The 15664-nt window shown below is 36.5% G+C and overlaps 1 protein-coding gene across 1 annotated transcript; it reads left to right on the top strand.

Moving 5' to 3' along the window:
• Positions 1-343: 343 nt before the first annotated feature.
• On the top strand, positions 344-14892 carry LOC146466616 (sestrin-1-like). The gene is made up of 11 exons (XM_085127085.1): positions 344-744; positions 831-896; positions 4419-4619; positions 6254-6283; positions 7551-7703; positions 8298-8637; positions 9595-9847; positions 10466-10571; positions 11054-11098; positions 11825-11899; positions 12364-14892. The coding sequence occupies exons 1-8, from the start codon at positions 478-480 to the stop codon at positions 10521-10523; spliced, it is 1368 nt and encodes a 455-aa protein (XP_084983211.1). The 5' UTR covers positions 344-477; the 3' UTR covers positions 10524-10571; positions 11054-11098; positions 11825-11899; positions 12364-14892.
• Positions 14893-15664: the final 772 nt, after the last annotated feature.

Raw genomic sequence — 15664 nt, 5'->3', positions numbered from 1 at the left:
CATTATTTTTTCCCATTTTCTATTCAAATTTGAATCGACAGTTCAATTGTATGTGATTCAATATTTATACAAAAGAAGGACAGTTGTCGGTGATAGCTTCTCTGAATTTTAACATGAGACCAAAATATTGAATCTTTAATGCATCTGCCCGAATAATATATAATAACCTAAATGTTTGGGAAAGAATTGGATTTTTGGCCGTGCAGATATGCACAGTTGTTAGCTTGACGTATTTCCTTGGATTTTTGTATAAAATACGAAAATACCTTAAGCCCTATGCCAAATATGGTAGTTTTGGAGGTGTGTCAATGACGTAAATACCGGCTTGTGCTCTGATTGGCTGTTGTAGGTGGTTTCACCACACTTGTGATTGTCGACAGTTCGACAGCTCTCAGCTTCTTGTCCAACTTTTAGATATGTTGTCAGGTTTATAAGGATTTTTCTTGGCTGTTTCGGGCCGAGGTTTATCCTGGAACGATGAGCGATGAAGAAGACATATCCAGTGAGATAGATTCGCTCAGAGATTTGTGTGGCTTGCAAACCAGGGACGAGAACTCTCGGCATCAGTTTCTTGAATCACTTGGAAAAACACTGAAAGCGTGGACAAACAGACCCCGAGAAAACATACAAAATGGATTTGAGAACTTCCCTTCGGACATTTTACCTTGTATTCTACGGCTTTCAGTGAGGAGTCCCTTCTCTGATATCAGGGAAAGTTGTTCGGCGTTGCTCATTGCCGTGAAGGTAACGAAACTTGGGCGAGATTAGAGCATTGTGTCCGTTAAGGAAAATGGCTGTTGACGTAAAATTTCCTCTTCTTCTTGTTTCAGGAAAAAGGAATAAAGGTTCCAAGGCCAGTTTACAAGGGACCTACGATATTTATTCCATCGAAAGAGGTATTTATTCACGTCTGTGTTAGTTGCAATTTCAGCAATTTTCAACGAAGTTGTGTTGGCATAGGATTTCGGGATTGTGAAAGAACATATGGATCCTACCAAATACATTTCCAACGTCGATTCAACGATGTTTATAAGCTTGCTCCTATTCATCTGAAGGTTACGGTAATATAAAAATCAATTTAATATGCTTTAAATGTATCAGGAGGGAGTCTGCTTCAGTTATTTTTCATTATTTTGTTGTTGATCCGAATCAGTTACGTTCAGCAGTTTTGCATCTTACTTTTCTTGGTCAACCTTTTTGTTGAGCTACCGTTGAGCTCTAATCGCAGTGTGACATTGGTTTGAGTATCAACAAATCGCAGGGTAGAAGAAATACCACTCGCAATGAAAATGGTTAATTACAGTTTCAATTCATTGTAACAAATGCAAAGTTCTCACATGTGAGATTTCGCTGCATGACAGGTATCTCATTATGCCATGTCAAGATAAGATGCGATTTCGCTTTGAAAGCATTGGAAAATCAAAACTTATCGTTTCAAATTAAACTAAAATTACCAACTTTTAAGGCCATGACTCTATTTTTGTTCTCAAAGATCAATTAAAATAATCATGCAAATTATCATATTGGACATGTTTTAATTGTGTTAAGGACAGTTGGTTCACCCTGGGGTGACAAGCTTGTGTCTTTGTAGTCAGCGAGTCTGTGTTTGTTTCGGAGCAATTCCTGATTACTGGCTGTGTTCAGAATACATGTAACAGTTTACTGAAAATTTTATATTTTAGATCGGGAAAGGCTGTTTGTTCGTTTTGCCTGTCGTGTTTTTACGGTAACGTTTATTGGGAGATTTTAGCAGATTACAAGGTGTCAAAATAACTTTCATAATGCTCTATCTATATAATACCACCGGAGCAGATGGTGTGAAGTTTTACTCAGTCGCATACTGTTATGGTCTCACGTTAATGAACAGCATATTCTTCTCTGAACAGGAGGAAGGAATTTTGAAAGATAATTCCTGCTTTGAAACAGATTTGTGTTCTGATTTGAACAGCGTGCAAATGTCATTTGCTGGGGGATGATGCAATCGTATTGTGTTCCCCTGGGGGCTTAAATAAGTGACCCTTAAAAGTGCCTTTGTTGAAATTCCTTGGCAAATGTTTACATTCTTCCCCATAATAATTCGTTATTGTTGAATTATAATTATCCGTTAGTTTCAAAGGCAGAATAAACTATAAAGTGACATTGCGGGTTTGCTGTTGAATATTCTTTGTTACACAGAAAAACGGCATTAGCACTAGTGCAAGTGAAATTATCATTCTAAACTTTGGCCTCTCTTTTTGGTTACACGTATATCGAGTTCCAAAAAAAAACACCCATATATCGACTCCATGGAAATTTATGGTGGGGAGTAGGGTCTCTAGCTTTTAAAATAGCTTGGACAGGAGAAAGCTAGATTGGAATTTGCAGGAGAGGTTGGTTGGTAGGGTGGGGGGGGGGGGGGGGGGAGGGTCCAAACTAAGAAACCCTCAGAGAAAGGGCATTTATACTTTTTGGAAGAACACAATAGATGTAATAAATTATAATTATTGTACAGTAACTGCCTTGTCATGTAAACATGCTATAGTCAACGAAAAGCCATAGCTTGTAAAAGACATCCCTTAAAAAAAGCTTTATTCACAGGATGCTTGTTAGCTTTTGTGTTGGTATGTGAAGCATGTTGGAAAGACCTTTTTTCACACACAAAACATCACTTTTGTACTTGTGTTTGGAAAGTGCCACACTTTGCTTAATCATGTACATGTGCACTGTGAACAGTTTGGTGGATTGGCATGTCATAAAGTCTTGTACAGAGATTGGCATATGTTTGTATAGTGGTACAGTGGCGCATTATTGGGGGTGAAATTGGAAAAAAATTGTCATTTGTATTTAAACTCCATTACTGTAATTAAATTTCAGTTGACAATTTATTGGCCCGTAGAATATCTTTTTGAGTTCAAACTCTTGTCTAGAGTGTGAGATACCTATTTCTGCTCCAGCTTAAAACCTGTTGTTGTACAGTTGTTGTTGTTGTTTTCTTTTCTTTTCAAATTATACCTGATAGATTTCTGTACCTGACAAAAGTGAGAAGCTTGCCTCTCTAAATGTCTTCTTCTATAAAATGCTGTCTAATACACTGTAGCTTGTGGCATTAGTTTTTAATCCTCTTTATGTTAAAAAATGTACTGAGTATTGAGGAGGGTCCGAGAGATGTATATAATTTAGTGCCAATGTTTGAGGTATTTCTCTGACTCGATTCATGATATTTTATATGGATTGTATTTTATACAAAAACCCATTTTCAAGAGGACAAAAGTTGCCTTATTTGTAAAATTTGTCACAGGTTTTCGAAATCCTTGTTATGATGAATATCCTTCTACAAACAATAACCTTTATTTTGACAGCCCAGTGAGAAAATGCCTTTCCACAACATTTTTGATTTTTTGATTATTGTGACTTGAGAAACTACAAATGAATTTGAAAAATACAACGTTTTTTTCAGGGCTGTCAACTCTCCCGGATAATCTGGGAGTCTCCAGATTTTGAACTGTATCTCCCGGTCTCCAGATTTATGTGTGTAATCGCCAGATTTTGAGCCATATCTCCTGGTCTCCAGATTTATGTCTGTAATCTCCCGATTTTGAGTCCGATTTCTCCAGATTTTTGTCTATAATCTCCCGGATAATTGACAAAGTTTGCTATTTGTCCTAGACTCGACTTTCTGACAAGAAAATCTGAAATGTGTAGCGTTGTTTCTGTTACTGTTTAATGTACATGTACTTCCCCCCCCCCCCCCCCCCTGAACCCGTGAATTTGGCCTTGATGCAACGCCTCTGTTAGGCGCTTTGTCATTGCTGGCCGGGGAAGTCATATTCTCCATATTTGAAGACATGTGAGGTTGACAGCCCTGTTTTTTGGTCATTTTCTTTAGTACAGGCATGTAGGTCCAATGATAAACAGTTGTAGGATATGTTCTTGTGATATTCACAAAGAGCAGTTTAGCTGTTCACTTAGTCACACACTGTTCGTTTATGTAGTAGGCCACAATGAAAGCATGAGCAAAAAGTTAAAGAAATGACAACTGAAGACAATTTTGAGAAGAACGAACAGTTGAGCAGAGTATAATTCCAGAGAAAAACATATTATTATGATACCAGCCAACAAAAAAATAAGGATGAAACACTTTTGTTGGGCCAATGTCATGTCTGAAGGTCATCAAAAAATTCTCTTGGATTATTTACAATCTATTGCCCATTTTTAGTTCTTCACAAATTCAACATGTCTGCTACTAAACTTTTTGAGATGTTGTGGTGGAAGAAAATGTTATCCTGTGCATGTTACCTGTACATTGTAAGCCATGTCAGTCAACAGAGTAAAGGGGGATGATCATTTTAAGGGGATGTCAATTGTTTTTTAAACATCTTATCACTCCTGCTAAGTTGCCAGAGAAAACGTCTATGTTGATATCTCTTTGTACTTTGCAGGTTATAGCCATGGATACTGATGACGAGCAAGTTCTTAGCTTGCTTGTGGAGTCTTTCCTGTTAAGTGGACGTGTTACAAATATTACTAGCCTGGTTGCCTTCCATCCTCAGTACCTTGAATTTTTTCTGAGGACTGAGTATTTCATGTTTAAAGGAGAAGGCCCCCTGCCTTTTGACTGGAGGTGTTACATTGCTATTATGGTAAGGGAATAATTTACATTTACATACTTTATTTTGCCACACAAATAAAATAAATATACAATATATTAAACAACAAGAAAAGGAAAGTGGTGAGGGGACCTAAAAGAAACTATAGAGAGCTTATAAGAGATCAGGCCCCCTCAAACCACGAACTAAGAGTTGATTGCAACAAATGAAACAAAAGATGGTGCAGAGTCAGTTCATTTTTCATAACTAGTCATTAGTTTACTCTCAAGTACGTTCTTAAAAGAAGAAATGGATGTAGAGTGAATAATGTAGAATTTCAATTGTGTAAGGGAAACAGTTTTGTTTTTCTGAGATTCTCACTGTTTCCTAGAGTAATTTTATGCTGATTCTTGCAAGACTCAGTTTAGCTAAATTTAAGGCTCAAGTTAAAACAAAACATATGCATTTCCAAAGTAAGCAATTCTTATTGTCAAGTTTTGATAGTGTAACTATTTAACTAGCTTGGGTTGGTTGGGAAGTGATGTTAGATTAAAGGGAAGGAATTTTTCTCAAACTTGAAGGAGTTTGAAAGAATTTAAAGGTACATGTTACCCTCTTCTGTGACCTGGATTTTTGTACAATGTATAAACTTCTGAATTTGCATAAACGTCAGTGGCACACAGCTCAACAGTGTTTAGCATTATTTTGTTGCTCAAGAATTGATAAGCTTCTTGCAAAAGAGGGGTGTGTGCATTTGTGGGTTTTAAACAGCCCTGTTTTGGCATAAAGATTGGATTAAAATCGTACATAGTTTCATATTTAGTTTTTGACCTTTTAAAGACCTCAAGTTAAAGAATTAGCTTAGTGTAGTCTTTTTCATGAAAATAGGAGTAAGGTGACCTGTGCCATTTGCAATGTCTCTGTCAATAATTAGTAAAAAAACAAAACAAAAGAACAAAATTTAATACCGAAACAATGCATCTGCAGGTTGTCAGGGTTCAGTGACTATAGAGCTTAGAAAGTTCGCAGGCTGACTGACAATGAGGCAGTAGAACTTTCATTTGCATTATCATTACAAAAGAAATCAACCACACATCAACTCCTTTGTTTGAATTGCTCATAGACAAGTTAAGGAAATCAAATAAAAATTTGAAGTTTAACCTCTTGAATTTAAACATTTAAATAAAAAACTAAATATGCAGCTCTTTTTCTAACTGAACGTCCAGTCTGTACACCTTAACAGAGCCGATTTGGAACAATTTGGATTTTGCATTTCAAGCCCAGAGTTGCACTTGTTAAATGATGTCTAGACTTGTTGGTGCCAATTGATAAACTGCTTGATTTTTTATTTTATTTTGCTGTTTAATTAACGTATCAAAGTGATGTTATTGTTATTATGTTTTGGGTTAACAACAGTTGAAGTAATTTATTATAAACATAAATTATTTTTTTCTTAAATGGAAACTGTGTGATAAACAATAATTTAAATATAAAGATGCCTTAATTAGTTTTTACAAGTGATACTTCACAAAATATATTCTAAAAATTAAATTTAATCAATACATTTGACAATCTTTTTCACAAAGAAAATTGTTGAATACTGGTGAGTTCTCTGTTTTGGTTGTTTTCCTCATGATTTGGGATTGCTGGTCAACAAAGCTAACTGAGTTGTCTATATCCATTTTTAGGCTGCAAGCAGACATCGCTGTTGCTACTTGGTATGTTTCCTCTTTCTGCATGTTCACAAATACAGATCCTTTTTAGGTGTATTGGATATCTTGTGATAGTTTACGTGTGGAAGCCAAGAACTTTCACAACTTACACTAATTTACATGTGACTGTGACTACAACTAGTGTACAATTTTAATATTTTAAAAGCGATTCCAAATTGCCCTTGTGAACTTCTGTCAATTTTATGGTGATTTGCTCTAAATGTTGCAATGAAATCATCACTGGCCTATGATCTCCATTTGGATGATAACCAAAAATGCTCCCTTGGCCTCAATTGCCCTCTTAGGGAAATTTCTTTCAATTGGTAGTTTCCATACAGGTGATTTAAGCCCGCAGAGTAGTGAGTGTCCAGTGATAAGTATTTTGTTAGGCCTGGTTCAGATGCCATTCTTCTCATGAATGGAATCAAATTCAATGAATTAAATTCATGTGAAGTGCAGGATCTGAACCAATTCGGAAGGGCTGATCTGATTTGGATTGGCTCAGCCAGGAGAAAGGGCTGTGGATCGGCTTTGATTGAGACGCTGTACTTCACATGAGCTGGATCGAACGCATTAATTCTTCAGCCACAGTATGCTTCAGTGATTTAATTTTGTTTGAATTAAGTTCGGCATCTGAATCAATTCAGCCGGGATTAATTAATTTTGGTTTGTCAATATTGGAATTTGATTTTTGCTCATGAATGTAAACTACTGAACTAGGCCTTTTTGTCAGAATTCTAGATTACACTGCATAACCATACATGTAGGTTAAGAGTGCAATATTCTCCATTTTGGAATTCAAATGCAGATTGGGAAGAGTTTTTTGAAATTGTCATTTAATCAGAAATTGGAATCCATCACAAGAAAGATCACACTAATGGGATTAGAAAAATTTAGGGACTTTCTGTGGATTTGGGGGATGCCATTTCAGAATTAGAGACATTTGTATGGAATGTGGGCAACCTTTGACAGGTCACAGCCTGGTTATTACGCAATGAAAAATAACTAAACTTGGTAAACTTACTACTCTTTATGTGATCTTTCTTGCAATGAGGTTCATTTCCTCATATGACCACAAATTTGAACAATGTGTAAAACAATTAGGGCCCAGTCCCTTTGTGATCTTCAGAATGGACAGTGGCAGATGCTTTACTAGATTTGTCTTGATGTACCTCTGTATTCTTATAAAAAGTGCACAAAAATAATGTTTAAAACATCAATGAAGGGAGAACATCTGCCTTAACAATAATATTTCATGTATCTGTGTTTGCAGGTGCAGTTGTACGAGTTGGAGTTCCTTAAACAGCAGGGAGACAAAACCTGGTTACATGGGATTGACAATGTTCCGGCAAAACTAAGAGCACTTTGTGAAATTAATAAAATCTTGGCACACCAGCCATGGCTTATCAGTTCAAGTCATATTGTGGTAAGAGAGCTTATACGATCTTGAAAGTGCAGATTTCTCTTCGCATTGAGTACAACTGGTATATTGTACATGTAATAGAATGTTTAACTTAACTTGCAATAGATGTTAATTTTTTCCAATTTTCAACAGATCTTCTCACAATCTTAGAATAATGACAATGTCAAAATATCAAGTTTTCAATTTTTATTATTCATATGTCTTTGCTTTAGCAAATCTCTCTTGAACAATATTTATACACTTGATATTTTTTAAGAACACTCAAGAAGTATAAAAAGCAATTTTCCTTGTTTTTAAAACTTCCTACATGCTTAATAGACATTATAATTTGCAAAATGACTTCTGTTCTAAATTATTCTTTTGTTTATAGTCAAATTAGCTCGAAAAACAAAATAATATTTCACCTTAAACAAGGCAAGAAGAGCTAATTTGAATGCAAACAATTGAATATTAAAATAGAATCCATTTAGGAATAAGGGTTATATAATTCAACGGCGCGTTCAACATGTTTTTTGCTTCAGTCTTTAACAATAATCATAGTCACAGCATACGGTGCATTGCTTGTTATTTTAAATTTTCTGTTTTCCAATCTAACAGAAACTCCTCAAAGGTGACGACAATTGGTCATTATCAGAACTGATCCAGGCCATTGTTATTCTGACCCACACTCACAGTCTGTGTAGCTTTGTGTATGGCTGTGGTATTACACCAGAAATAGACCGTGATGGAGGACACACCTATAAGCCCCCGTCAGTGTCCGATTCCAATCGTGGAAGCATGGATGGAGATGACCTTCCTGTTAATGGGATATACAGTCGATCATGCATGACTGAGTTAGTGGAGAAAATGAAAGAAGTTGAAGCGGAGCACGATGCCCTCATGGAAACAACCCAAGAAGAGTTGTTTCAGCAGTTTGAGAAAGTGGAGAGTGGAGAAGGTATGTAACAGGACGGGAGATATCAAGAGATCTGAGGAGCCTTCTTATCTTAAGAAGGCTTCATGAATCTTCAAAAACTTGTTAATAATCCATAAGCCCATTGACCTATCAAATGGTTGATAGTACATCACGTGCAGTGACTTCATATTGATAAACCTCCTCCTTATTACTATGCAGTATTTTATCAGCTGATAACACTCCATATTAGTATGGGTGCTTTATCAGCTGATAAAACACCCCTCATTAGTATGCGGTGTTTTTCTCGTATGCTAATTTCCAACGTTCACAAAAGTATAATGTTATGAACTTTATTGACACACACTCTTCCAGGAATGATTTTGAAGCCGCTCAAAAAACTCGCAGCACATGTTTTACCGGGGGTGCTTACCATTTACATAGAAAACCCGGAAATTCCAGTTGGAAAATCAAATGGTACGCATCATTCCATTTGGAGCACTTCTGAAATTGTGGGCTTTTTGTCAAAGTGATGCATTTTTAGTACTCCATTTGGGATTTACAGCTGATGCTCATACATTTTGCATGTTATCCATCTTCCAAGACAAGCTAAATCATTTCGTATTTATGCCGAAAATTTCCATCCGGGTGGTTTGCGTAAATGATAAGCACCCCGGGTCTAAAATTACTCGGCTGCACCTCGTGGTTTTAAACCTGATAAAACATCCGTTTTCGTTTTTTAAACATTACTTCAATCAAGCAGTCAATCTTTATTTCTAAAAAATGACATGAGTTAAGTGGGTTGCTTGCTCTGCTAGTTGAGGCAAAGCAAGACAAGCACAAGAAAATGACAATTGTAAACTACTATGACACTAAGTTTCACCTAGTAATGTTAAATTTATACAGATTTAAAGCAATAATAATAGTAAGAAGCTGTTTCTACTTGTTTTCTTTGAATTGCCCTGCATTGGATAAGAACCATGTTTTTGTGTTGTTGTTCAGTGGCTACAGGAAAGGACAAAGTAACTTCAGCTAATGAGACTCCACAGCCAGGAATAGCACGATACCTGGAAGATGCATCATTTGGTTACAGCGACTTTGCCAGCAGAGATCAGGACATGGGTATCTCAACATTCAAAGTCCAGGATTACTCTTGGGAGGAACATGGTTTCTCACTTATCAACAGACTCTACCCAGATATTGGCCAGATGCTGGACGACAAGTTTAGCTGCACTATTAACCTAACATACCACACGTGAGTTGTTAATCATCAAAATTAATTTTTATTTTGTGTTTGTTTTCTTTTAATGAACACTGGGAATCAACAACACTAACAAACAGTTTGGTAAATTTGTAATGTTATTTCATTGAATAAGCAGGTTGTTCCACTGGCATGCAGGGTAACAACAAAGGTCTTCCACTGCTGTCTATCTTAAGCGAGCTTCTTAATAGTGGCCCAGCTGTGGTTTAAGCTTAACAGCTCTGTCATTACAGTTTGTTGTCAAATATTCTTGGGCCTGCCATGCTTGCATCTGCCTTCTGATGTCCTAAAGTTACTCCTACCGTCCTACCGTACCTACTGCCTCTGTCAGATTAAGGCAGACTGACAGACATACAGAATGACTGATATACGGCAGGACAGACTAACAAACTACATGTAACTGACAGACTGACACAGATGTACTTGTAATCTGAATGACAACCTGACTAACTAGAGGTAGACAGAGTAATCTGGACCTAAGAGCAATAGGTGTTAAGAATGCCATCCAGTTCCATACATGTTCCAGTTTAGGCAATTAATTAGTGTCTTTGTAGATGTACTTTGTAGGGGTATTGATTATCTTTGAAATCTAACCACCCTTTCATTTTTCAGGCTTGGTAAAGTAGAGAATGTGGACACTACAACTTTCCGAATGGCCACGTGGAACTAAATCCATCTGATATTCGGTATATATCATGATGACTACCTGTACACAGAGGTAATTTGTCAAAACTCTTCTCCACAAAGTGTATGAAAAAGCTTGTGTTTTCATTACATATGCCATCAAGCTCACTGTACATGTAGTTTATTCACACTTTTACCCCTGATATCAAATAACAAGTTCTCCTATATTGTCCCATACTTTTCTTATAAATGTATTGGGGAGAAGTTATTAAAATATCAAGAAAATTCACCTAGGGTAACCATATCCTTAATTCTCATGACCTCAGAAGTTTAATAAGCATTGATATAATTACAGAAGAAATTTGATGCTGATCACTGTTAGGGCTTAGAAGGTTAAATGTTCCATTTGTTCTTGTTGTATCATAAGTCAATGTGGCCTAGCTAAACAGTTTTGTACCATCTGTGATTCAAGTGTTAGTCGTTAGGTACTTTAGTACTTTCATTACATTTTTAAAATTTTACAAAACAAAATAATGGACTGGACACTTGTGAAAGAGTTGAGTTTTTCTTTTATAGGTGAACAAGCTGTTAGAGAGGTCATATAAAAAATATATTAAAATGGTAAGTTTGGGATAAATTTCCAAGAAGTGGGGTAAGGGATGGGTAGTATTAATAATAATAATAATTATAATAATAATAATCATCATCATCATCATCATCATCAAGATCTCAAGCGTGAGAAAGCAACCACATAGGCTGTGCGAAAGGTTGAGGTGAAACCTGTTGGAAGAGCTTTGGAAACAATCTCAAATGTCTCGATAAGTGGCTTCAGAAAACTTGTATAAGAAAACTGCATTGCTACCACCTGCGACAATACTAAGAGGAATCCTTGAGACATGAAAAGAAGTAGCTAGACCCTCGCCACCCTTGTTTTTTTGCTCTCAAGGCAAGCTCCAATTGACCATCAAAGCTGTGTTTCTATGTAAATACATGTAATAATAATAATAACCTAGTAATATGCCTGCTTAAAATTAAAATTAAAATTAAAATTATCCCTGTAATCTATGGCTAATTAATCTAGTGAGATGTCTAAGATCTGCATCACAAAGTCTGATGACTGCACCAAAATATAACTAAGCTGTAATCAAAGAGTTTTTTTAGTTGCTGCTCTAATAATAATGGAACTCTCTTCCTGAAAACATTACACAGGCATACTCGATGAATTCCTTTAGATCTCTTTCAAAAACGTATCTTTTAATTACAGGGATAATTTAATTAGGTTATTTAAAAATAACGTAAGCGTGCCTCAAAGCTAGTTGATAATCAAATCATATCTCTTTTCCGAAGGTGGCTTGCTACCCTGAGAAAGTAGCTATAGACGATTACTTGGGGTTTATGCCAGATCTCACGCACTCAGAAAAGGTACATGCTATGTCTGTAAAATTAGTCTTAAAGTTTTTAATTATTTTGCGTTTCTATCAAAAATCAAACAAATGAAACAAATCCAGTCATCAGATCTGACCAATCACAACAGATGCTACACGTACTACTGCAAATAGTCAATTTCAAAAATGTGTGTAACTCAAATCACTGGTAATATTTAAGTTCCCTTGCTTCAGATTGGCTGGTCAGAGTATGTGCATACAGATTAGAAACTGGTAATCTAGCAACTGAGGTCTAAAAATGAGACTGCAGAGTGTTCAGGCGCACTGTCCCTTAATCACTGCAACACGTATAATCTCTAGGATAACCAATCGTTTGTTTTTGTCTTTGTTTGTTTTTTTCAGTTATTGAGCTATCTTTTGTGATCAACAAAGAAAACCGTCCTTAACTTTAATTTGAATGCAGTTTTAAGTTGAAGTGTTTTTTTTTTAATTTTTTTACAGGTTCATATCAATTTACTGTTACTTGAGTCACGCCTCCAAGCTGAACTTCTGTACGCTCTGAGGGCAATCATGAAGTACATGACGTAATAGTCATCTTATTATATACACAAAGTTAGATTAATAATAAAGTTTAGCAGACATAGGGGTTGACGCTATTGTTCATCCCAAATATATTTATTGTTGTCTTGGCGGTTTCCTTAACCCTATTCCTTCCTTGAGAACAATCATTCACTTGACAAAAATCACTAGGAATGACAGCCTAGCAAAGCTCTTCTCTGTGGCTTTCATTTGAACGCTCACATGTGGTTACAAATACTGCAGCTCCTAATAAAGACATGGTGCTAAAAGGCATATCTTTGTTGAGCCTTGTTAGCAATACATTGTGCAGCTCCAGAAAGTATCTATACTCTCCCCACAGAAAGTTTTTTGTTTTGCACCTCCACCCCCCTAGGAAATTCCAGTTTTCCTTCATAAAATTTTGGCTTCTAAGACCCCCCTCCCCCTAGGAATTTCAGATGACCTTCCGTAGGGTGGGTATGGATTTTTTCAGGAACTCAGCAAAGGAAAAGCGTTAAGTGTTTGAACCTTAACCAGTTGTGCTTTAAAATAGGTCTACTAGTTGAGGAAATTTTAAAAATAATCTGCCTTACAAGGAAGTGTTAGTATTTTTCTGTATTTTTTGTTTTAACAGCTCATGTTTAGTCTGAAATCACTTGATACTGCCACGTTCCTTAACACATTTATTTATATTTTTAATCATTAAGTGGGATTGCCTACTCATGGTATCGTTAAATTCTCATATGTTTTGATTGTTCAGTAAGTCACTGGGCTTTTCAATAACTCTCAAACTCTATTTTTGGCTGAGCAGTGAACAGCTTTCTTGTAGAGAGATTTACAAGTCTGTTGTAACTGTTTGCTTTGAGCCACTGGATGTCGGTTCATTCTATCAAACTGTTGCGTTTCATGTACATATTGTAGGATAATGCATCTTATTATTTGTGTCAGTGAAAAAAGCTTAAACGTGTTGACAGTGTTTTTATTAAGAATATTTTAGCCATTGTAATGATCATTGTTATCGTAGTCAATTAAGGTTAAGCTGGGATGTTCTCTGAAGAGCTATATTCTGTCATGAAAGATTTATTGTTTGCGGTAGTTGTTGTTGTAAAATCTATTTTCCAGAATTAATTTATGACAGCGGGTTTTATGGTAACTTTGTAACGGCTGTTGTGATTGTTTTCAAGCCCAATCATTATTGGCCACAAAACAGAAAGAACCAATCACAATTTGAAGGGGAACAGGCCAACATTTGAAGAAAAGGGCGGGAAAAATGCTGGAGTCGCAGCTTTGAAAATGGCGCGAAAATTTCGTGTGAGCTACATCGAATGGCGTTTGTCTTTTTTTTCTGTTGCATTTGATTGGTTGCCTTGATCGTCGTCATCTTCATTGGGATTGGTTAGAATCACAATAGAAGTTCTTGGATTATCGTAAAGCCGCTATTAAATGATGTTACAGAAGAGTTGGCAACCAATACTGTACAAAAACGTAAGAGTTTGATGGGCAAGAACCTTCAGCAAATCACTCCCGCGGTGAGAAGGCGTCTCGCCTGCTGGTTGCTCTTCTGTGATCTAAAATGTAATATTCTTTACGTTTATGATCAGGTCCTTTTGGTGCAGGTGAAGGCATGGTGGTTAAACATCTTGTTTTCGCTCATGTGTCAAAAGCGTTTCATTTTAAGTTTAGCAGTCGTGTGTTAGTCTTGGCTCATTGTTACCGGGAACAAAACAATTTCACTCTTGGGGGTCTTGTCGCTTAAGCTTTGGTGAAATTTGAGGTTTAGTTACAAGTTAGCTGACGCGATGGTTCTTGGGTTCCCTTAATTGTTGGAAGTTTAACGAAAAGCTTGTGGATTACCTTTATTGCCGTTGAATGTGCCTGTTTTAGTCTTAAAGAGAAAAGCAGTTGACTTATGTTGCAATCTTAAATTGTGACAAGAGATTTGTAACTTTAGTGCAAAATGGACGAAAAGTCTTCGTGTGTTTCTCAAACATTCTGCGGACGTTTTCGTGCATTTCCAACAGGTTGCAGTTATCCGGTGGAAAAAGTGACATGTTTGTTATATTTTGAGTGAGAAGTAGTTTACTAGGCTTGATCGTTAAATAAGTTAATATATAGTTATAGCATGCAGAAATGTTAATACATGGCTTTTTATTTCGTGGGAAAGAATGAAATGTAGAGAGGTCAACAAAACTAATCTAACTTACTGTAGACTCGTCCAGATTGTGATAAACGCATGCAGTTTATTTTTATATTTTTTGTGATTGTTGCATTTCGTTATAAAACATTTCACTCTCCCCACATAAGGAGCCATTACGTTAAAGTATTAAAGGACATTTTGTTGAGTTAATTCAATTAAATCTCCAATTGTTATACATATTTTTTATTTGAGACACTTGTGCAGCTTAGGAACGACTGAATAAGATTGTCTCTGTAAAGGTAGCGATGAAATATTAAAAAAAATTACAAGTGATATTCAAGCTGTTGTTGTTTCTAAAACCAAAACTCTCTTTTCCCAACATGTCTGGGAATAGAAATCAGCACGACTGATTAATGCCGATCCACTCAATTTCGCTCATGTCCCTCAGCTGTCTTGAGTTCTATTCCCAAATTTAACTGTTTCTCTAAGGGCACTTTCCCGCCAGACCGGTCAATTCGCTAACGAGGTGTGCCAATTTAAAGGATAAGTTTTATGCTCGTTCTTCGAATTTCTTCAAAACAGCGCGTACTGTTTTCCGAGTGATAATTTTTGAAGACTTGGAGCACAGTCGCCGGCCTTCAAAATGTTGCGTTTGATTTAGTGTGGCTGGTCTGGGTCCAGTTCTGGCCAATGGAAAGTGCCCTAATTCTCTGGCTAATCGCCATCCGATCAGGAATGGGTTGGTGAACCTAAGGAAATGAGACTATCACCTGCTGAGATAAATAATATCTTCCTCCGAGCCTCTGAAAAATACATTTATTTCCCTGGCCCCAGTTGTTCAAACAGCGGATAATTTTATCCACTGGATAGGTCGCTATGCTGCAGATGAAATATGTGCAAGAATATCCCTATAGCCCTATAATTTGTGTATAAAGTAAAAGAGTCTAATTTAAGTATGGGATTGTGTGAAAAACTTGCCACAAGCATTGGTTGGAGTACATTTTATCCGCTGGAGAGCAACTTATTCACTGGATAAAGTTATCCACTCTTTGAACAACTGGGGCCACTGGTCTGCAGCTGGGTGCTTCTGTCCTCGGCGTAGACCCG

The sequence above is a fragment of the Pavona decussata genome, unplaced genomic scaffold (genome assembly GCF_977016875.1).
Source record: "Pavona decussata unplaced genomic scaffold, jaPavDecu1.1 SCAFFOLD_143, whole genome shotgun sequence".
NCBI classification, from domain to species: Eukaryota; Metazoa; Cnidaria; class Anthozoa; order Scleractinia; family Agariciidae; genus Pavona; species Pavona decussata.
This window is presented reverse-complemented; position numbering and strand designations above follow the sequence as displayed.